Raw genomic sequence first — 23,578 nt, forward strand, 5'->3', positions numbered from 1 at the left:
CCCCCCCAATATCTTCCAATGGGTCCGATATGTAAAGCAATAAATCGTCCACATACAGTGCGACCCTGTGCTCCACCCCCCCCCCCCCACCCCCCCGGCACTATCCCAGCCCCCCCCCCCCCCCCCCCGCACTATCCCCTGCCAACCCTTTGATGCTCTAAGCACCATTGGCAGTAGAGCCATTGCCAATGGCTCTATTGCCAAGGCAAAGAGCAACGGGGAGAATGGCCATCCCTGTCTTGTCAAGTATTGGGAAAAGAAGTCCCCTAATTTGATGTCCGAGTGGGCATTTAGATCGTGGGCCAGCACGAAATAGAATAATACAGAATTACATTGGATCTTTTTCACAGGAACAGGCCATCTGCTCCAACTGGTTCATGCCGCGCGGGAACCTCCTCCCACCTCTTTCCATCTCATCCTCCCATCATATCCTTCTATTGCTTTCTCCCTCATATACTTTTCGACCTTCCCCTTAAACACATGTAGGCTATGAGAAACAGAAAGATTTACGTCACAGAAGGTGGCCATTCACTAAAACCACCCCATATTCGAGTTCATAAGATGAACTGACACCTGGGGCGGGATTCTCCCCTACCCGGCGGGGCGGGGGCTCCCGGCGGGATGGAGTGGTGTGAACCACTCCGGCGTCGGGCCGCCCCAAAGGTGTGGATTTCTCCGCACCTTTAGGGGCCAAGCCCTCACCTTGAGGGGCTAGCCCCATGCCGGAGTGGTTGGCGTGCTGCCAGCCGGCGGGAAAGGCCTTTGGCGCCACGCCAGCCGGGGCCGAAATGACTTCGCCGGGTGGCGGAAGTCCGCGCATGCGCGGGAGCGTCAGCGGCTGCGATTCCCACCCCCGCCGAATTTTCGGTGCTGGAGAATTTGGCAACCGGCGGGGGCGGGATTCACGCCAGCCCCCGGCGATTCTCCGACCCGGCGGGGGGGTTGGAGAATCCCGCCCCTGAATTCTCATGCATGAAAATGCCAGCAGAGGCCCGAATTCGGACTTGTGGGAGGTAACCGGAGCACCCAGAGGAGACTGCTTCCACCATTTTCATGGGGGGGGGGGGGGGGGGGCAGGGGAAATGGGGTTAGTTCTAAATTGCACATCCGTGGTTTCTGGAGGCAGCTGCAAATCAGCAGCTGCCTCCACTCGTAATTTTGGTGAGGTAGGTGTCTTAATCCCGAAATGTGCATATTAGACATGATAGGAGCAGGTCTGGACCTTGTGAATTTGTTTGGTCAGCCAGGGCACCCTTTTGGGAAAGGTCTGATACCCCTCTGAAAATGGTCCAAGACACCTTTGGGAGAGTTAAGACACCCTTTGGGGTAAGTCAGGTGCCCTTTGGGATTGGTAAAAGTGGACATGATTGTATACAAAAATACATAAACTGGAAATGTCAAAGCTGTCAAAGGATTTAACTCTGCTGGACTTTAAACTATAAAGAAATGGGCGGAGTCTGAAAATATTTTTAAAAATTCATTGGACTTGGGTGACGCTGGCTGTGCCTGCATTTATTGCCCATCCATAATTGCCCTTGAGGGGCAGTTAAGAGTCAACCACATTGCTGTGGGTCTTGAGTCACATATAGGCCAAACTGGGTAAGGACGGCAGACTTCCTTCCCTAAAGGATATGAGTGAACCAGATGGATTTTTACAACAATCGACAATGGTTTCATGGTCATCATTAGACTTTTAATTCTAGAGTTTTATTGAATTCAAATTTCACCATCTGCCATAGTGGGATTCGAACCCAGGTCCCCTGAGCATTGCCACTGCCTCCCAGATGTTCAAGAAATTGATGGAGGAAGAAACTACAATGAATATGAACAAGCAGAAAATATAAACCCGATTGTAAGAGCTTTTACAAGTATATAACAAGGAAGAGAATATTGAAAGTAAACATTGGGTCCCTTAGCGATAACGACAGAGGAACCTATAATGATGAATAAGGAAACAATGGGCGCAATCTACCGGCCACGTCCCGACGGAATCAGGACCCGGCGCGGCCAGTAGATCCTGCGAGAGGCCTCATCTGGGATTTACCTGGTTCGAACCAGGTGGGTTTTTACGACAATCGGCAATGGTTTCATGCTCGACATTAGATTCCCGATTTTTATTGAATTCAAATTTCACCATCTGCAGTGGCAGGATTCGAACCCGGATCCCCAGAGCATTACCCTGGGTTTCAGGCTTAATAGTCCAGTGACAATACCACTATGCCACCGCCTCCTCACAATTGGTGCCTGCAATTTCACTCTGTCTGTTGACATAAGCCTGAGGACTAACATCATATGATTTGTGCTGCACGACTGATTTTTACAACCTAACATTACCACAGCGAGGTGTCTCTTAAAGTCAGTAGTTTGATTGGCAGCTCCAAGTAGTTATAGAATAGAAATATTTGTTTTCATAATAGATTGAAGAGTGTGAAATGTTTGTTTTCATAAGAGATTAAGTACCTCAGTAAAATGTTAACAGGTGGCACGGTGGTGCAGTGGTTAGCACTGCTGAAGACCTGGGTTTGATCCCGGCCCTGGGTCACACTCCGTGTGGAGTTTGTACATTCTCCGTGTGTCTGCGTGGGTCTCACCCCCACAACCCATAGATGTGCAGGGTAGGTGGATTGGCCCTTAATTGGAAAAAAATAATTGGATACTCTAAATTTATGAAAACAAATCGAAGTGAAATGTTTGTTTCCATAAGAGACTATCTGAAGGAATTCCAGTGTATTGAACGCGTTTTTAAAATGAATTAGTATTTATAATAGTGACATAATCAATTGACACAACATTATTTTCGAGTCAGCATGGCTCCCGAGGTTGAAGGACTGGGTGGGTTGCCATGGAGAGGCTAAGGGCAAAGGGTGATAGGCACAGGGGCTATGGAGATAAGTGGGGGGCATGGGTTGGCATAAGTATATGAGGGACCATAAGGGTGGGGAGAGGGGCATGGGGCATTGGGGCTAAAGAGGGTGGGTAGGGGGCAAAGTGTATCAGAGAGAATATGAGCCACCCCCCCCTCCTCCCCTAACTTCTAGGCCTCTTTTTACCAATTTGGATTGGGGAAATGTCCCACCTTGGAGCAAAGATCTGGGCCTATGTGTCAAAGATAGTAAAGGATAGCAGCTGATCTGATTCATAATCTGTTGGACGTATTGCCTACTTCTTATGCAAAAATAGCACTTTTAAAAAAAAAAAGCTTTCAGTCGGAACAATAGTCCAGCTGATGGGATGGAAGCGTGGGGTCATGAGGTGTGATGGAATGGGCCCAGTGTTAGGCAGTGAAGGAATTGAAGGAAGGTACTCCATCCAATCTGTCTGAGTAAGATCAGCTTTGCTTTGTTGCTTTCTAATTGTGTCTTGGCTCACGCTGATCTCTAAAACTATTCCAACAAAGGGGAAGTAAGCTTGAAGCTGTAGGAGTTCACTTTGTACTGTCGCGGTGAAGAGCTCCTCCTATTTGAGTTATGCTGTTGCACTTTTAAGGTGGAGCCAAAAGGCAGGCGGAAATCAATCCAGTTCGAGGTCCGTCTGTAAAAATCACAAAGGTTACTAAAGAATAACCAGCTAAGGTTTTATGTAGTATTTATTTTGAAATATGGTTTGGCTGTCAGACATGTCGAATCCAATTATTGGCCACAAGGTGTCAGGCATGCACCATATTTGGAAACATGCACAGTGTTCGGTGAATGACTGCACCATAATACGTGGTGCTGGATTTTAACTTTCTGTACAGGTTGGCAAATGTCTGGGATTTTAAAATTGCTTTAAGTTAAGTGCGGCTTATTCTGTCGCATTTGCATGTTTATTACCCACAGCCCCCACGCACAATTCCCCCCCCCCCAACCACACACACAACTCCCCTACCCACTCACCCACCCCCACACACACCACACTCACACCCTCCATGCACCCCCTTACCACACACACGGCCCCCCCCACATCCTCTCCCACCCACTCACACACCCCACAACCCACTCACACCTCCCATACACACCACCCCCCCCCCCCAACACATACACAGATCCTCCCTCACACACACACGCCCCACACACTCCTACAAACACACACACCCCCTCACCCCCACCCCCCCACCCACACATACACAGACCCCCCCTTACACACAATGGCCCACACACACATGCCCCACACACCTACACACACAGACACCCCACCCCCCACTCAATCCCTCCACACACAACCCGCCTCCCCACACACACACACACTCACACCTCACATACACACACTGACCCCCCCCCCCACACACACAAATCCCCCCCCCACACACAAATCCCCCCCCCACACATACCCAGACCCCCCTCACACACACTCCCCAGATGCACACACAAAGGTGCCACAACCCCCCACCACACAAACCCCCCCACCCACTCACACAACCTGCCCCCCTCTTCCCCCCACACACACACTCACCTCACATACACACACTGACCCCACACACCCACCCACACAGTCACCACCCCCCCCCCCCCCCCCCCCCCCTCCACATACACCGAACCTGTACATCTTTGGACTGTGGGAGAAAACCGGAGCACCCGGAGGAAACCCACGCAGACACGGGGAGAACGTGCAAACTCCTCACAGGCAGTGACCCAAGGCAGCAATTGAACCCTGGACCCCTCCAGCTGTGAGGCAGCAGTGCTAACTACCGTGCCACCGTGCCGCTATCTACCAGGACATTGGCTAGTTAACGGGAGTGGTGTGGGGGCTGTGACTTCTTGGGCCAGTTTGGCAAGGCTCGATGAATCTAGTGGGTTTGTTGGGAGGGGTGTCAGCGGCAGGCAGTCTGCTGGCTTGAGGGGTGGGGGGGAGGTGGACTGGGGGAGGGTGGGGTAAGGGGAGGGTGGGAGAGGGGGCTAGCGGTGTCCAGGGGTTTTTGATTGTCTCGCCTGTTGGGTAGGGCAGGTGGCCAACCTAGGTAGGCCTGAGGCCTCGGAACTAGTGGTGAAGGTAGGACCCATCACGGTGGTAATGGCTGAGGGTTGAGGATGGGGTTGGGGGTGGAGAGGCCCTCAACAAAGTTTCACCTGAGTGTGCGTGGCCTGGGCAGGACCAGTAAAGACGGCAAGTGTTTTGCTCATTTAAAGGGTCTGGGAGCCGACGTGGTGTTTTAACAAGAGATTTGCATGTGAGAACGGGATCAGACTAGGCTCCAGTAAGCGTGGGTGAGCCAGCTGTTTCACTCGGGCTTTGATAGTAGCGCCTTGGGGGAGGGGGGGGGGGGGGAGGCAATCTAATTAATAAGATGGTTCAGTTCTGGGTGAAGAAGGTTACCGTGGATCCAGGTGGACGATATGTGATGGTAGTAGGGGCATTAGTGGGAAAGATGGTGGTCCTAGTGAATGTATATGTCCCGAATTGGGACTACGTATCGTTTATGAAGCGGCTGCTGGCAACTGCTGGATTGAGGGGGCGATAGGGCATTATATTGAGTACGCGGAGAAGACTCTTGGCGCACCAATTGAGGCGGCAGGAGGTAAACGGGAAGACTGTTCAGGTCAGGGATTCGGAGGGTAGGATGTTCTCCGCCCCGGAGAAGGTGAACGGAGCGCTTATGGCCTTTTCTGAGAGATTGTATAGATTGGAGCTACCAGAGGACAAACGAGAGATGGAAGAGTTTTTGCGGATCTGGAGTTTCCCAAGGTGAGGGAGGAGTTCAGGAAGGAGCTGGAGGTGTCATTGTGCCGGGAGGAGATTCAGGCAGCGTTGAAGCTGTTATGGGCCAGGGTTCAGAGAATCCCAAAGTGTATCAAGGTGTTCACCTGACCCACAACTTTTAATAGATTGTGGTATGGGGATCTTACTCGACAGGTATGGTACAGCAGAAAATGGACCAGTGGTGTTCTAAGCTCGTGGGTTCCTCAAGGTCTTTTTTTGATACCATGTTGGCGATCCTAAATATTGAGCGAGAACCCTGGCAGCTATTTCTGGTGTTTCGGAGGTGTCAGAGCTGCGGACTGGGATGTGTCAGAGCTGCGGACTGGGATGTGTCAGAGCTGCGGACTGGGATGTGTCGGAGCTGCGGACTGGGATGTGTCGGAGCTGCGGATTGGGATGTGTCAGAGCTGCGGACTGGGATGTGTCGGAGCTGCGGACTGGGATGTGTCGGAGATGCGGACTGGGATGTGTCGGAGATGCGGACTGGGATGTGTCGGAGCTGCGGGCTGGGATGTGTCAGAGCTGCGGACTGGGATGTGTCGGAGCTGCGGACTGGGATGTGTCGGAGCTGCGGACTGGGATGTGTCGGAACTGCGGACTGGGATGTGTCGGAGCTGCGGACTGGGATGTGTCGGAGCTGCGGACTGGGATGCGTCGGAGCTGCGGACTGGGATGCGTCGGAGCTGCGGACTGGGATGCGTCGGAGCTGCGGACTGGGATGCGTCGGAGCTGCGGACTGGGATGTGTCGGAGCTGCGGACTGGGATGTGTCGGAGCTGCGGACTGGGATGTGTCGGAGGTGCGGACTGGGATGTGGCGGAACTGCGGACTGGGATGTGTCAGAGCTGCGGACTGGGATGTATCAGAGCTGCGGACTGGGATGTATCGGAGCTGTGGACTGGGATGTGTCAGCGCTGCGGACTGGGATGCGTCGGAGCTGCGGACTGGGATGCGTCGGAGCTGCGGACTGGGATGCGTCGGAGCTGCGGACTGGGATGCGTCGGAGCTGCGGACTGGGATGCGTCGGAGCTGCGGTCTGGGATGCGTCGGAGCTGCGGTCTGGGATGCGTCGGAGCTGCGGTCTGGCATGTGTCGGAGCTGCGGAATGGGATGTGTCGGAGCTGCGGTCTAGGATATGTCGGAGCTGCGGACTGGGATGTGTCGGAGCTGCGGAGTGGGATGTGTCGGAGCTGCGGACTGGGATGTGTCGGAGCTGCGGACTGGGATGTGTCGGAGCTGCGGACTGGGATGTGTCGGAGCTGCGGACTGGGATGTGTCGGAGCTGCGGACTGGGATGTGTCGGAGCTGCGGACTGGGATGTGTCGGAGCTGCGGACTGGGATGTGTCGGAGCTGCGGACTGGGATGTGTCGGAGCTGCGGACTGGGATGTGTCGGAGCTGCGGACTGGGATGTGCCGGAGCTGCGGACTGGGATGTGTCGGAGGTGCGGACTGGGATGTGGCGGAACTGCGGACTGGGATGTGTCAGAGCTGCGGGCTGGGATGTGTCAGAGCTGCGGACTGGGATGTATCAGAGGTGTGGATGGGAAGTGTCGGAGCTGTGGACTGGGATGCGTCGGAGCTGCGGACTGGGATGCGTCGGAGCTGCGGACTGGGATGCGTCGGCGCTGCGGACTGGGATGCGTCGGCGCTGCGGACTGGGATGCGTCGGAGCTGCGGACTGGGATGCGTCGGAGCTGCGGACTGGGATGCGTCGGAGCTGCGGACTGGGATGCGTCGGAGCTGCGGACTGGGATGCGTCGGAGCTGCGGACTGGGATGCGTCGGAGCTGCGGACTGGGATGCGTCGGAGCTGCGGTCTGGGATGCGTCGGAGCTGCGGTCTGGGATGCGTCGGAGCTGCGGTCTGGGATGCGTCGGAGCTGCGGACTGGGATGCGTCGGAGCTGCGGACTGGGATGCGTCGGAGCTGCGGACTGGGATGCGTCGGAGCTGCGGACTGGGATGCGTCGGAGCTGCGGACTGGGATGCGTCGGAGCTGCGGACTGGGATGCGTCGGAGCTGCGGACTGGGATGTGTCGGAGCTGCGGACTGGGATGTGTCGGAGCTGCGGACTGGGATGTGTCGGAGCTGCGTTCAGGGATGTGTCGTAGCTGCGGACTGGGATGTGTCGTAGCTGCGGACTGGGATGTGTCGTAGCTGCGGACTGGGATGTGTCGTAGCTGCAGACTGGGATGTGTCGGAGCTGCGGACTGGGATGTGTCGGAGCTGCGGACTGGGATGTGTCGGAGCTGCGGACTGGGATGTGTCGGAGCTGCGGACTGGGATGTGTCGGAGCTGCGGACTGGGATGTGTCGGAGCTGCGGACTGGGATGTGTCGGAGCTGCGGACTGGGATGTATCGGAGGTGTGGATGGGATGTGTCGGAGCTGTGGACTGGGATGTGTCAGAGCTGCGGTCTGGGATGTATCAGAGGTGTGGATGGGATGTGTCAGAGGTGTGGACGAGTGCATGGATGGATGTCCTTCGTCTTGTTGGTGGCTTGGAAGTGGATTCTGTTGGGTTGGAGGTTGGCGACATCGCCGTGTGCTTCGGCGAGGCTGGGGGATTGATGGGGTTTTTGAACTACGAGAAGGTCATATACACTGTGAGGGGGTCGATTGAAGGGTTCTATCGGATATGGCGGGCCTTTATATTGTATTTCAGAGAATTGGTCACTGTTAGCTGTTGGTGGTGGTGGGGGGGCGGGGTAGCTGTTTTTTCTTGCCTCTTTTTGTTTTGTTTTTGTTTGGTAGGTTGTGGGGGATTTGTATGTGGTTGGTGTTTTATTAAAGGTATTTGTATGTTTTGTAATTGACATAAAATGTCAAAAACCTGATAAAAACATTTTTTTTTAAAGGATTGGGAATATATTGCCTGAGAGTGTGCTTGAGGCAGATTCAATCATGGCTTTCAAAAGGAAATTGGATAAGCATCTGACGAGACAGATTTGCAGGGCGATGGGGAAAGTGCAGGGGAAGTGGGACCAGGTGAATTGCTCTTTTAGGGAGCTAGCACAAACACAATTGGCTAAATGGCCTCCTTCTGTGCTGTTGTGTCCTTTGATCAAAATCAGAATTTAAAAAAAAGATGCATCAGAACTGGAATCGTGGATGCTTACAGACAAACTGTGGCATTTGTCTGTAAATGCCGATCACTCTCTGCCTCTCCCTCTCTTTGTCACCTTTTTCATGTCCTGGATTGTCACTGATCTGGAGGATATACAGTTTCATAGCAATAGGAATGTTACCAACAACAGGTCAGGACATGAAAAAGATACAGGGAGTAAATAAGTGGGTGATGCTTACGGGAAGCTGTTGTGCTATCATGCTAGGTTTTCAAATTGTCCATGGAGCTGCTCTTTATCAATAGATGAACACAAGGGATTGAGATGTACATGTGACGGTGAAAGACTTCAGAGATTTGCTACACAGCTCCACCAAGTGGCACAGCCTCTGAATCGTAACGGTTAACTCAGGAAACTAAATCGAGCGAGAGGTGCTGCCAGAAAAACATTACCAAGAATCATGACAAAACAAAAGAGGGAAATGTAAATTGTTTTGCGATACAATATGTTGTGTTGCATGCAGTTTTGTAAAATATGTGCGGGATCTCAGTGAACAATGGAACAAAAAGCCTGCCCCCTTAATGAGATTTAAAGACTGAGAAAGAAACAGGGACAACGGAGAAGGAAATCGTAGTCATCATGTTTAAAGGCCATTCGGCCCATCATGTCTGCACCCCCCATCAAGCACCTATCTATTCTAATCCCGTTTTCCAGTACTTGGTCCGTAGCCTTGTATGCTATGGCATCTCGAGTGCCAATCTAAAATGTTGCGAGGGTTCCCGCCTCGACCACCCTTTCAGGCAGTGAGTTCCAGACTCCCACCCCCCTCTCGGTGAAAAGCTTTTTCCTCACGTCCCCTCTAAACCTCCTGCCCCTCACCTTAAATCTCTGCTCCCTGGTCATTGACACCTCCACTAAGGGGAAAAGTTCCTCCCCATCTACTCTATCTCTGCCCCATATAATTTTACACACCTCAATCAGGTCCCCCCTCAGCCTTCTGTGCCCCAAGGAAAACAGCCCCAGCCTATCCAGGCTCTCTTGACAGCCGAAACGCTCCAGCCCAGGCAACATCCTGGTGAATCTCGTCTGCACCCTCGCTAGTGCAATCACTTCCTTTAGTGTGTTGAGTAGAACTTATGATCACATTGCTGTTCATGAGAGCTTGCTGTACGCAAATTGGCTGCTGTGTTTCCTGCATTACAACAGTGACTACACTTTTAAAAAGTACTTTATTAGTTGTAAAATGCTTTGAGACAGCAGCCATGAAAAGTTGCTGTACAAATGCACGTATTTTGATTATTTTGAAGTTTGTAACTGCATGCACACGAATATTAGCTTTCCACAGTTTTGGTCCCTTCATTTGGAGTTTTTTGGAAGAAAGATATTGATAAGGCCACCAGAAAAACCAAACGTGCTTGCCATTTGTTTTCATTCAGGATCATGCATTGTTGTCCCTGCAAGCTTCATTCTCTCAGTTCCATTCAGTTCTTCCTTCTGTCCTTACAATGGCATGGAAGAAATTAGTATCACGTGTTTTTTAGTATCTTCTGCCATGTTTCTGCTGTTTGAAAAGTCAAAGTCTTAATAAGGGGATCAGGGGTTATGGGGAGAAGGCAGGAGAATGGGGATGAGAAAAATATCCGCCATGATTGAATGGTGGAGCAGACTCGATGGGCCGAGTGGCCTAATTCTGCTCCTATGTCTTATGGTCTTTCTCTTCCCCAAGAAGTCTGATGTACAGACTACTCAGCAATTTGCTCTTATTTGTCAAAGGTTTAATAGAATTAACAAGAAAGCAGAGGTCGACTTGCACTTTTGAGGGGCACTGCACCCTCCCTCTTCTCCCCCACATCCCGTGACATGGTGACCCACCTCCAATGATGTCAAGCCCCGTCCAAATTACATCGAACTCCACCCACCCGCCCTCTGCTCACAATGCTTTCTGGCCTGGCCTCTGCTCTCGCCCTCACTGGTCTGGTTGTCCAGCCCTCTCAGTCCCAGCTTTGGTTGAGTCACCCCACTGCTCCCCAAAGGCATTGCTGACGCCAGGCTGGCCCTCGCATCTCCCGACTGCTCACCTCTCGCTCAGGTGGCCAGGCCTCGAGCTTCGCCGACGCGTGTGCTCCTGGCTGGCTGCTGCTGGCTTTATCTTCCCACACGCTGGCCAAGCCTCTGTTCTTTCTTTGGTTGGTTGCCGGGAAGTCGAGAGCTGCCCTGCTGCTCCCCTCAACGGCCATCGGCCTGCGGCTCCTTCTCGGTCCTTGCTGAAGGCCTGGCAGGCTCGCACCCCGATGTAAGATTGGCAACCTCATTTTTGCCTCAGGCTGCCAGGCTTAAATGTTGGAAACTGGTTGCTGCTTCACGAAAGGAAAGTTTGTAAACTTCACACCAGACAATCGGGAGATCCGTCCAAACTGCTCTCAAGTATCCACCACCTCTCAACGTCTGGGACCTGGAGCTACCAGGCTCTGATTGGTGCTCCCACGCCACAATCACCTTTCAGTATGGGGCCCCTACCCTTTGGCGGGGACCTTGCGCTGGGTGTTTCGCTGTAAATCCCTCTCGGCAAGAAAGAACTTGCATTTGTATGGCACCTTTCAACACCTCTGGAGGTCTTGAAGTGTTCTACAGCCAATCAAGTCCTTTTCGAAGTCCAGTCACTTTTAAAACAGTTATTTGATGGGCTGTGGGTGTCGCGGCTGGGCCAGCATTTGTTGTCCACCCTGAATTGCCCTTGAACTGAGTAACTTGCTTGGCCATTGCAGGGGCAGTGAAAAGCCAACCGCATTGATGTGGGTCTGGAGTCACATGTAGGCCAGACCAGGTAAGGGCGGCAGATTTCCTTCCCTAAAGGACATTAGTGAGCCAGATGGGTTGTTACAACAATCGATGATGGTTTCGTGGCCTACATTACCGAGACAAACTTTCAATTCCAGATTTTATTAACAGAAGTCCAAATTCCTGCTGCTACCACGTGAGATTTGATCCCATGTGCCGAGAGCATTATCCTGGGCCTCTGGATTATTAGCGCGATGACATTACCACTACGCCATCATCTCCCCACTTGTAATATATGAAATGCGGCAGCCAATCTGTGCACAGCAAGCACTCTCAAGCAGCAGAGAGATTATAAATGAATGGATAATCAGTTTTAGTTATGTTGAGTCAGACATAAATATTGGCCTAAAACCCAAAGGAAATTACCTTTCCTTATGTGTCAGCCACACAATGTTTCTGTGGACGTGTAAACCACTTGCTCTTTGCAAGCATATCCTGAATGTTTCTACTTTGGAAGATAATCGGTGGCCACCAATCCAATGTTGTGGTTGTGACAATGTCGAAACGGCACGGAGCCCTGCTTACTGTCTAATTCCACTATGAAATGGCACCTCCTGTTCCTTTCTCTTCGGTGCCTTTGAGAAGGCACAGCATGAAACTCAAGTAGTGGTGCCCTGCACCTCTCTCTTTATTCATGCAAATATAAGCTTTTACTCTGATTGATGTCTCCTTTTCCTGTCCATCCAACATGCTTTATTTGATTCATCCATTTATTAAATAAAGTATTTTTCCATAAAATATTGTAAACTGCCGCTGATAATTTTAAATTGTTAAAAGCTTGTCAAAGTGAGGGATGAACAGCAATCATAGCGTCCATTCATTTTTAAGCTTTTTGCGTCACGGTGTCCTGCTATATGAAAATTGATGTTGATTTGTTGCAACTTAATCATGCCAACATTTTGATTATATTCCCCCCCCCCCCCCACGAGCTCACCAATCCATCTGTAACAATTGAGAGGGCCCTTTAAGAGGTTGCAGATGGGACACCAAAGATCCCTGAAAGGTCACTTTGCGCTGCTTTCTTGTTGCTGTGTTCTATAAGGAGCCTTTGTTTTTAAAATAAAAAATTCCAATTAAGGGGCAATTTAGCGTGGCCCATCCACCTATCCTGCACACCTTTGGGTTGCGGGGGTGAGACCCACGCAGACAAGGAGGGGGGGGGGGGACATGCAAACTCCACATAGACAGTGACCCGGGGCCCGTATCGAACCCGGGTCCTCGGTACCGTGAGGCAATATAAGGAGCCTTTGTAAGCAGTGGTTTACATGTTTGGTCTCATAACTGGAGGACATTAAACATTTGATGCCACATTTAAAAATAACACTTCAACTACATGGAACTCTTTTTCATCTATTAATACTTGTTGTTTTTGGCGCTTACCTCTTACCCTGTGTGGGTTTGGGATTAATTATCAGATGCCAGTAAAATGGAGCTGCTGACTTCTACCTGATACTGTCATGCACAAGTGGCCAGTGGAAAAAATTCATCGTTGTCAAAAACAACAAGGGACTCCCTGGCCTTGCCTTAAGTTTCCAATTTTTGCCACGGAGGAAGGAAAAATTATTTGCAGAAATGTCATCCTTAGGTTTGAGTTATCAGAGATTCTTCAGGTGCTCCATCGTTAAACCGATACCAACCACGACAATTTGTATTTATATAGTGCGTTTAGAAAAAATTCCCCAAGGGGCTTCACAGAGCTTCTTAAACAAGATAAGACATGTAAGGAGACAATAGGGCTGGTGACCAAAGTCTTAGTTAAAGAGGTAACTTTAAAGGAGCGTCTCAAAGGAGGAGAAGTGGAGGGGTTTAGGGAGGGGACTCCAGGACTTAGGGCTGAGGTACATGAAGGTGCGGCCGCCAACGGTGGAACAATTAAAATCGGGGCTGCTGAAGAGGCCAGCATTAGAGGAGCGTGGTTATCTCTGAGGATTCTGCGTCTGGAGAAAATGATAGAGATAGGGAAGGATGAGGCCATGAAGAGCAGATATGAGAGGATTGCACAACACCTTTGCAGTACTCTTAACTGGCCATAGATCATATGGGGTGCCCTTGACACGCTAGTTATGGGGCAGTCTTGTGCCTCTCTTTTTGTGAGAGTACAGACTACCTCAATATGATAATTGTCAGGGTGCATTATACTGGACATCCTCGCAGTTCTGCAGTTGGACTCACTTGTATAAATATTGTATTATATAGGTAGCCAAGGAGTAACTAGCTCCCTTCTCCTCTGTTGTTGGATTCTTTTTTTGAATCTTTTGACAACCTATAATTTTTTACTTCAGAATTTAACAATTATATACTTTGCAATAATTACACACTATTGCACTATATATGAAGACACTTATGAGCAAAAGGATACACACTGGAGCCCATTTATTGTCATTTTCTACTAAAATGCATTAATATTTTTCTTTTGAGTACATGTCCAATATTATATGGTATGATAATGATTTAAGGCATTTTTTCTGTGTATTTGATGTAGAGCAGCAGAATAATGATAAAAGATTGCTGAACAAAATGATAATGTTTCTGTACTTTAAAATGCCTCCATCAGATTTTTTTTAAAGAACCTTTCTCTGAAATTTACTGTTTTCATTATTATTTCTTTGTTCAGGTGGCCTATATGTTGTGTAATTTTTTTCTCTGTCGAATACCTTTGAATTACAACAGTGATTTTTCTCTGTTATGTTTAGGACATGCTGATGGATCCCCATCGACAACAATTGTAAAATGCGACCATGAATTTAAACAAAGAACCTGACCTGGTCGAGTTGCCAGCCAATGAGGGGCGAAGCGGGAGAAACGGGGTGGGGGTGCCCCCCGCCCTCGGGCGAAGCCCCCAGCCTGGCCCGGCCAGACGTTGCAGACGAAAAGCAGCCGCAGAGCCAGGCGACGGCAAGGACCCGAGTGCAAAGGGCGCCCTGGAAGGAAAGGCGGCCCCTGGCGGAGCAGAGGGTGGCGAGGGTCCTTGTGGGGGGCCCCCTCCGGCCAAACGACAGAGACGTGACACTTTGGAACAAGCTCGGGGCAGCAGGAATGTTGGGACGGCTGAAGGCTCGGCCCCCGAGGAGAAGCCAGCGCGCACAGTAACCAGGCACGTGCAAAACGACCTGAAGAAAGTCAGTGCACAGCTCGAAGGGAAGCCCAGGGATTGTCAGCACAGAACAAAGAAGGTCAAAGTTGGAGGAGCTTGGGCATGTCCTTCTTGTAACTTTACAAAGAAAAATGACACTGCACTAAAAACTGATACAAACCTGCAACACTCAAATGACAGCTATTTTGTTTGTGATATTTGTAACGTTACTAGCTCTTCCAAGGTGAGCTACAGAAAGCACATTTCTTCAGTTCTCCATAAAAAACAAGCTAAAAGCATAAGTAAAGATACAAGTTCAAAGGAAGGATTTAACTGCAGACTCTGTGGCCGCTTGTTGCCTTCTCGCTATGACTTGGACAAACATATTAAAGAGAACCACTCCAAACGGTCCAAGGCACACATTTGCCCTCAGTGCAAATTCAAGGCTGAGAGTGCAGCATCGTTGCAAGCACATCTCAAACACAAGCATGTGCGAGAAGAAAGATTAAGTTGTGACCTGTGCGGCTATCAATGTTACGATGAAAACCTGCTAAAAACCCACTGTCGTGGAAAGACTCATCTTCGCCGTAAGAACCTGGCTGCGCGGGGTGGGTATATACATTTGCTTTCCAAAAAGGGACTTTCTGGTGAATATGATACAAAAGATAAAGCGGAAAGTGTGAAACACTTAAACAAGAGGCCTGGGAATTTGCGCAGCACACGGAACAAAGGTTTGGCCCAGAAGAATGCTAAAGGCGAGAAGGGTTTGGACAAGTCGACAAGAACTAGCAAAGTCCTCTGTGTGGAAGCTGTAATGGGTGATGAAATGCCAAAGGCAAATAAGCAAATGGAGCTTAATAATTGTAGTGCTGGAAAGGCAACTTCCAGAAGAACTTTGAGAAGAGTAAAGGAGCCGACTGATCTTCCCCAAGTTAATCGAAGACTAAGGCGCTCTGCAAAAGGTAATAATGTCAGCCTGCGTCTGCGCAGTGCCCGTCGCAATGATGATTCTGAACAAAGTCAGAGCACAAGAAACAGATTTTCCATGGAAGAAACGGGGAACAGAAGGTCCCCAAGGAAGCTTCGAGGAAGAGCTAGCCTTGTGGCGATGGATGACAGACGGAATAGAGGCCGATTTCCTCCCCGTGGAGAAGGTTTCCCTGAGTTAAAGCGAAGTAGAGGCAGGATTCCTGGAAGCAAGGATCACGGAGTAAAACCAGTAAGTAAAGTGACTGCCCAAATAGCCCAACACCCTGAAGGAAATCCTGAGGAGCAGAGGAGAAGTAGTGGCGCAAACCCGTCAATTGCAAATCAAGAGGGTGAGAATGTGGTTAAAGTAAGTTGCTCGGGTGGCAATCAAGAAGGGGAATCCGCTCCCTCAGAAGTTCCCAGCCCGTTATCATTGGTTGAAAAGAGCGCTCACAGCTCTTCAGGGAATCAAAACCGTGACTCCCCGCCTGCCAATCTACCAAATCACAAAGCCCCCAAAGCTGACAATCCAGAATCCAAGCTAAGCCCCGCAGACCGTGAAGCCCTCCGCACTTGCTCCTACTGTGGCCATTTATTCCAGAACCGGAAGGGCCTAGAGGTGCATATCAAGAGGCGTCACACAAAGGAAATGGTGTTCCACTGCCAGCCGTGTGGCTACGCCTGTGTTACAAAAGGTGACTTTGAGAAGCATTGTCAGAGCAACAGGCATCAAACAAACTTCTCCAACATTGACTGGCTCTGCAGTTTCGTCACCTCGCACGACGAAACTCTCAAGGATCACGTGAGCCAGGAACCCAAAATGGCTTCTTATAGCCGACCTTGTAAACCGCAGCCTGTATCAGAAGAAGAGCCGGCGGACCACGGGGACACCGAGCATCAGATAGAAAACATACCCCCGCAGGAGAAAGATACTCCGGCAGAGCAAAACCAAAGACTGCAGCCGAGAGGGCAGGAGCTAACCAAAATCTCTTCTTCAGGTGCAAATGTAGGACCTACTGTACCTAAAGCAAACCCTTTGTTCAAAGATCCTCAAAAGCCTTCCATCGCAAGAGTAGTCGCAGGGAATATATTGAGACGCTCAACACACAGCAGACCCCAATTACAGTGCAAGAACTGCTTTTATAAAGCCAGATCTGCCGCGATCCTGTTTAAACATATCAGACTCAGACACGCACAAGAGTATCGTTTTTATTGTAAAGTGTGTAGCCTTTACACGATTAGCAAGGAGGCCATGGAAAAGCACATCAAACGTAGTAGGCACATTGAGAACGCCAAGAAAAGAAATCTTGGCCCGTCGGTGGAGGAGTGTGTGGAAGAAGTATCTGTTGGGGTTCAGGATGTCCAAAAAACCATGAAAGCTCCCGGGGCTTTGGGGAATGTTAATACTGAAATAGATAAAGGTTGTGTTCAGGTGCTTGAGCCGTCAAAACCCAAAGAGGAATTTGTCGTAACTTTTGAAATATCAGAAGGTGATACAAGCAGCGTGGAAAACGTTCAAAAAAGCAGTGATCTTCAGTCAGCAGAAAGTAGTAAAAGAGGGCGCCCCAAAGGAAATATTTCTAGAACTTGCTCCTATTGCGGCCTGTTGGCGTCCAGCGTGACAAACCTGAACATTCACATTAGGCGGAAGCACAGTCATCAATATAGCTACTTCTGCAAGGCGTGTAACTACTACACCGTCACCAAGGGAGACATGGATCGCCACTGCAACACCAAGAAACACAAAAACAGGGCCGATGTCTCCAAGGCAGTTGAGGTCTGCAGAAAAATTGCTACACCTCCTGATAAGGGTAACCCGCAAGTGATTGAGAATGACGCTGTTGCACCTTCCATGGCTGGAGGTGTTGAAAGCGGCAGCGAAGCATTGGAACCAGAGACCCCTGATGTGGAGAATCCGTCCAGGAGCACCGAGAACTGTACCCGTGTAAATTTAGAGGGTCATCTTTCAGCACAAAATCAACAGAAAGGGGAAAATCAAAATGAAGTAGTGGTAGTTCTTGATGTGGAATCGAACGAAACAGCAAAGGATAATAGTTCTTCCAATTGCAAGCAGCTGAAAGAAAGCCATGCCACTACTTGTGCGCACTGTGGCTTTGTGGCTTACTCCCTCGCTACCCTTGAGTTGCATGTGAAACGTAAGCACACTAAAGATTTTGACTACTATTGTATGGCTTGTGATTACTATGCCGTCACTCGACGCGAAATGATGAGACATGCCTTCACCGAGAAGCATAAGCTTAAAAGTCAGGCCTATGTCAGACTGAATCTGGATAAAGGGCACGATACCAGTACAACGATGGCCGATGCGCCAGAGAACGGAAACCAGAAAGAAGAGAATGAGGATCAAATGGATAAAGGGAGCTGGAATGAAGACGAGGAAGCTTCAAAGGTTGCTCAAGATGCCGCCCAGGAGTTTGTCTTGCACGTCATTGAATCTGAGAAAGCACCAGAAAGCCATGAGCCGGCCAGTGATTCTAAACAGACAGCAGCAGTGTCTGAGATGGCTGAAAAGCAGGATAAATGCTTGCAAAGTGAAGTGACTGAAGAAGTGGATGATAGCCAGACGCTGCCATCAGTGTGTCATTCAGAAATTTCCCCTGAAGCTGACTCTGGATTATTAGAGACAAATACTTCACTCTCGAATGCATCTTTAGACACCGAGAGTCATCCTACAGAATTGATATCCATGCCAGTAAAGTCAGCAGTGTTGGAAACAACCCAAAATCAGATCTCTGAGGCGCTCATTGAGGAGGATTCGAGTAGGTGTTGTGCAAACATTGTCACCCCACAGGAAAATGATGTGAGCAGCAACAATATTGGCTTGCGTGCAGAAGCTTCTCAGACAGAAGTGGATGATTTTCAGGAACTTTCCCAGGAAGATGAGTGCCAGAAGGATGAACAGAATGTTAAATCGGCTGAAGTGGCAAAGGAAGAGAGCTCTAATTTGGATAGCGCGCTGAATGAAACCGCTAACCCAGGTGCAAGCCAACCTAATACCAGTGGTTTGGCGGGAGGAAAAGAAATGCAAATAGAATGTTCGTCCCCCGTAGAAGATGTTGATGGTAGCGCTGTAGAAGATGGCGAAGGTAGCGCTGTAGAAGATGGCGAAGGTAGCGCTGTAGAAGACGGCGAAGGTAGCGCTGCAGAAGATGTCGAAGGTAGCGCTGCAGAAGATGTCGAAGGTAGCGCTATAGAAGATGGCGAAGGTAGCGCTGTAGATGATGTTGAAGTTAGCGCTGTAGAAGACGTTGAAGGTAGCGCTGTAGAAGATGTCGAAGGTAGCGCTGTAGAAGATGTCGAAGGTAGCGCTGTAGAAGATGTTGAAGGTAGCGCTATAGAAGATGGCGAAGGTAGCGCTGTAGATGATGTTGAAGTTAGCGCTGTAGAAGACGTTGAAGGCAGCGCTGTAGAAGATGTCGAAGGTAGCGCTGTAGAAGATGTCGAAGGTAGCGCTGTAGAAGATGTCGAAGGTAGCGCTGTAGAAGATGTCGAAGGTAGCGCTGTCGAAGATGTCGAAGGTAGCGCTGTCGAAGATGTCGAAGGTAGCGCTGTCGAAGATGTCGAAGGTAGCGCTGTCGAAGATGTCGAAGGTAGCGCTGACGAAGATGTCGAAGGTAGCGCTGATGAAGATGGCGAAGGTAGCGCTGTCGAAGATGTCGAAGGTAGCGCTGTAGAAGATGTCGAAGGTAGTGCTGTCGAAGATGTCGAAGGTAGCGCTGTAGAAGATGTCGAAGGTAGCGCTGACGAAGATGTCGAAGGTAGCGCTGACGAAGATGGCGAAGGTAGCGCTGTCGAAGATGTCGAAGGTAGCGCTGTAGAAGATGTCGAAGGTAGTGCTGTCGAAGATGTCGAAGGTAACGCTGTAGAAGATGTCGAAGATAGCGCTGTAGAAAATGGACACGATCAGCAACCCGGGAAAAATTCTGAACACGTCCGTGTTAATCTCGCACAACAAATTGACAACAACTTTGAAGGTGTCTTGGAGACGACTACAGTGCAAGAGTCTGGGCAGGGTGACGCTGATCCCCCGCAAGATGTTAGAGTGGAAGAGGCTCTTTTAGACACTCAAAATAAAATGGAAGCAGCATTGAAGGAGAAGAACTGGGATTCGAAAAAAAGCTCAAATGAAATGAGCCAAGAAACAGAAAGCGACGCCTTGGAAGTAACCGAGAGTACTGGTGACGGCTTTGCAAAGCTCGATTTGCAGGGCAAGGGATGGCAAAAACATTTTGAGTTTGATGCCTCCATAGTCAGGTTAAAGAAAAAGCCCTGGAGTGAAAAATCCGAATGCACTGACAACAGTGAAGATAGCCAGGAGACTGGAATCTCACCAAACGAGTGGGCAGTTGCAGTCTACAAGACTGGTCCTTCCCAAGTAACGAGGAAGAGGAAAACTGAAGGATCCTTGCTTCAGGATCCCAAACGCATTCGCTGCGAGGACTGTGGGTTCCTGGCTGACGGTGTAAACGGGTTGAACGTCCACATTGCCATGAAGCACCCTTCTGCGGAAAAGCATTTTCACTGCTTCCTGTGCGGCAAGTCGTTTTACACCGAGAGCAATTTGCACCAGCACTTGGCCAGCGTGGGCCATCAGCGGATGGAGCAGGAGAGCATTGAGGAACTGCCAGAAGGCGGCGCCACGTTCAAGTGCGTCAAGTGCAACACAGCCTTCGACTCGGAGCAGTGCCTCTTTGTGCACATCAAGCAAAAGCATGAGGAAATGGTGAGGGAAGTGAACAAGTACATTGTGGAAGACACGGAACAGATAAACTGCGAGCGGCAGGAAAATCAAGGCAACGTCTGCAAGTATTGCGGGAAGGTCTGCAAGAGCAGCAACTCGTTGGCATTTCTCGCTCACATCCGTACACACACTGGTACGTATGTCTATGTTGCCTTTCGTTACTTAAAGTTCACATCCAACAACCCTTCAGTTTTGTTGATTCTAAAAAAAAAATTGATCATAGCATTTAAGTGTCTCCTCTGATGGATAGTCTGTGCAAAATACTGGATGTTTCTTTCCATTTGTGCACAAGAAAAGTTCTGTTCAGGTCCTCCGTTGTGGTAGGAGATGTGACGTGACTTCAAGAAGCTACTTACCCTTGGAATGAGATCACAATATAATTCGCTCTCCCCCTCTCAACACTCATTTTTAAATTGATAGTTACTTTTAGCAGTCTTAGATCTCAGAGGCCCAGGATTAAGTGTTCATATTATTTGATGCTTATTGATAAGTCCGCTCAAGTGGTGAACATGTTGCAATCCTTTATGCAGTTGTCCGGTTGAGGCACGTTACCTATAACTGATGTGTCTATTACCTGAATTCCCTTGTAATTATAGTCCATAAGTCTTGTAAATGTGTTAAAGCTCACTAAAAGCATACCAAATCCAAAAGAGAGTCAAAGATGCATTATGTTCTAAGCCCAATAATTTAAAATAATCAATGCAGGCTTCTCAGCACTTAATTTCCCCTGTGTTTTGATAGCTAATCATTCTTTATCCATTAAGTTTTTTCCTATAATTTAAAACGTAAAATATGTTTGCAGCGGATACACTTAAGATCAGGGTATGTCTACCAGGTTAAGTATTGCTGAATGCAGTTTGCATTTTCTGTTTGGCCATTTGTGCTAATTCTATTTGCAATAAAGTTAATGTGATAGCTAAAGTAATCTTAACTACCCATAAATGACACTGCGACCTTTGTGTGCCGGAATTGTAGCATTGGTAACCATTCCCAGGGCCAAGTGTAGGACTTTGCTGTTATATTAAGCTTTCTAGGTTTTTGATAAGATGATCCGGATAGGGCAGAATAGTGAGAGAATTGAAAGGTGATGAATGATGCGCAGCTTTCTCTCTAACAGGTATGACCAATATTGACGTGCGCTTATGCAAAGCATCATATTATCAGACAACACTTAAAAACAAAAAGGGTTGTGTGGCAGCTTTCCTTCTGGTCTACGAAGCAAGTGCACAAGGAAAGGTTTGGTGTTCCTTGCTGTTTAGGCTCAAGCATCGTCACTTATTTCACAGAATTGTTACAGTGCACACAGAGGCCATTTGACCCGTAGTGTCTACAGTGGCTCTCTGTATGAATATTTCATCCAGCGCCAATCTCCTGCCTTCTCCTCCTAAACTGCACATTGTTTCTTTTCAAATAATCATGTTGTGTGGCACTGTTACTGTGCGAAATGAGATCAGTTTCAAACAGATGGAGCAAGCCAAGACTGGGCATCCAGGAGGCGCTGTGGGCCATCAGCAGCGGAATTGCGCTCGACCACAATCTGTAACCTCATGGCCTGGCATATCACCCACTCTACCATTCCCACCAAGCAAGGGGATCAACTCTAGATTGATTAAGAGCGCAGGAGAGCATGTCAGGAGCCAGCACCAGGCATACCTCAAAATGAGGTGTCGACCTGGATGAAGCTACAACACAGGACTACTTGCGTGCCAAACAGTATAAGCAGCAAGTGATAGACAGAGCTAAATGATCCCACAACCAATGGATCAGATCTAAGCTCTGCAGTCCTGCCACATTCAGCCATGAATGGTGGTGGACAATTAAACAGCTCACGGGGGGTGGGGGGTGGGGGGGGGGTGGAGAGATGCCACAAATATCACCATCCTCAATGATGAGAGGAGCCCAACCCATCAATGTGAAAGATAAGGCTGAAGCATTTGCAATAATCTTAAAGCAGAAGTACCGCGAGGATGATTAATCTTGGGCTCCTCTGGAGGTCCCCAGCATCACAGATGCCAATCTTCAGCCAACTTGATTCACTCCACGTGGTATCCAGAAATGACTGAAGGCACTGGATTCTGAAAAGGCTATAGGTCCTGACAATATTCGGCAATAGTACTGAAGATTTGTACTCCAGAACTTGCTGCGCCCCTAGCCAAGCTGTTCCAGTACAGCTACCATACTGGCATCTACCCAGCAATGTGGAATATTGCCCAGGTATGTCCTGTACACAAAAAGCAGGACAAATACAGCCCGGACATTTATCGCCCCTTCAGTCAAATGCGATCATTAGTAATGTGACGGAAGGGGTCATCAGCAGCGGATCAAGTGTCACTTGCTGAGCAATAACCTGCTCACTGATGCTCAGTTTGGGTCCGCCAGGGTCACTCAGCTCCTGGCCTCATTACAGCCTGGGTTCAAACATGGACAAAAAGTTGAACTCCAGAGGTGAGGTGAGAGTGACTGCCCTTGACATCATTTGACAGCATTCGACTGAGTGTGGCATCAATGAACCCTAGCAAAACTGGAGTCAATGTGAATAGGGGGAAAACTCTCTGCTGGTTGGAGTCATCCCTGGCGCAAAGGAAGATGGTTGTGGTGGTTAGAGGTGAATCATCTCAGTTGCGGGACATCACTGCAGGAGTTCCTCAGGGTAGTGTCTTAGGCCCAACCATCTTCAGCTGCTTCATCAATGACCTTCCTTCCATCATGAGATCTGAAGTGGGGATGTTCGCTGATGATTGCATTATCTGTGACTCCTCAGATACTGAAGCAGTCTGTGCTCAAATGCAGCAAGAGCTGGACAATATCCAGGCTTGGGCTGACAAGTGACAGTTAACATTCATGCCACTCAAGTGCCAGGCAATGACCATCTCCAATAAGAATGAATCTAACCATCGCCCCTTTACTTTTAATGTCATTATCAATGCTGAATGCCCCACTACCACTGACCAGAGACTAAACTGAACTAACTGCCCACTAAGGATATTGAACTCTTTGACCTTTTTCCGTCCCTTCTGTTGGCAATACAGTAAGATAAATTAAACCACTCCTGAAATATGATGAGCAAAAATGCTCAACTGGAATATATCTTAAATGAACTGTTTAAGTTCACCCCCAGTGTGTGCTGTAAATTAAGCTGTGTTCTTGTTGAGTTTCAGTTCATTTCACCACTTCTACTTTATTCCTGATACCTTCCCCAC

General features: G+C 49.2%; 1 protein-coding gene across 2 annotated transcripts in view; it reads left to right on the top strand.

The window, feature by feature from the left end:
* The window catches only part of znf407 (zinc finger protein 407), a 565,952-nt gene that overhangs the window by 19,500 nt on the left and 522,874 nt on the right, over nucleotides 1-23,578 (top strand). For both annotated transcript variants that reach the window (XM_072466945.1, XM_072466946.1), the window contains exon 2: nucleotides 14,268-20,511. In XM_072466945.1, the coding sequence (XP_072323046.1) occupies nucleotides 14,313-20,511 (6,199 nt within the window). In that variant the 5' untranslated portion in view covers nucleotides 14,268-14,312. The remainder of the gene's footprint in view (nucleotides 1-14,267; nucleotides 20,512-23,578) is intronic.

The sequence above is a fragment of the Scyliorhinus torazame genome, chromosome 11 (assembly GCF_047496885.1).
Source record: "Scyliorhinus torazame isolate Kashiwa2021f chromosome 11, sScyTor2.1, whole genome shotgun sequence".
NCBI classification, from domain to species: Eukaryota; Metazoa; Chordata; class Chondrichthyes; order Carcharhiniformes; family Scyliorhinidae; genus Scyliorhinus; species Scyliorhinus torazame.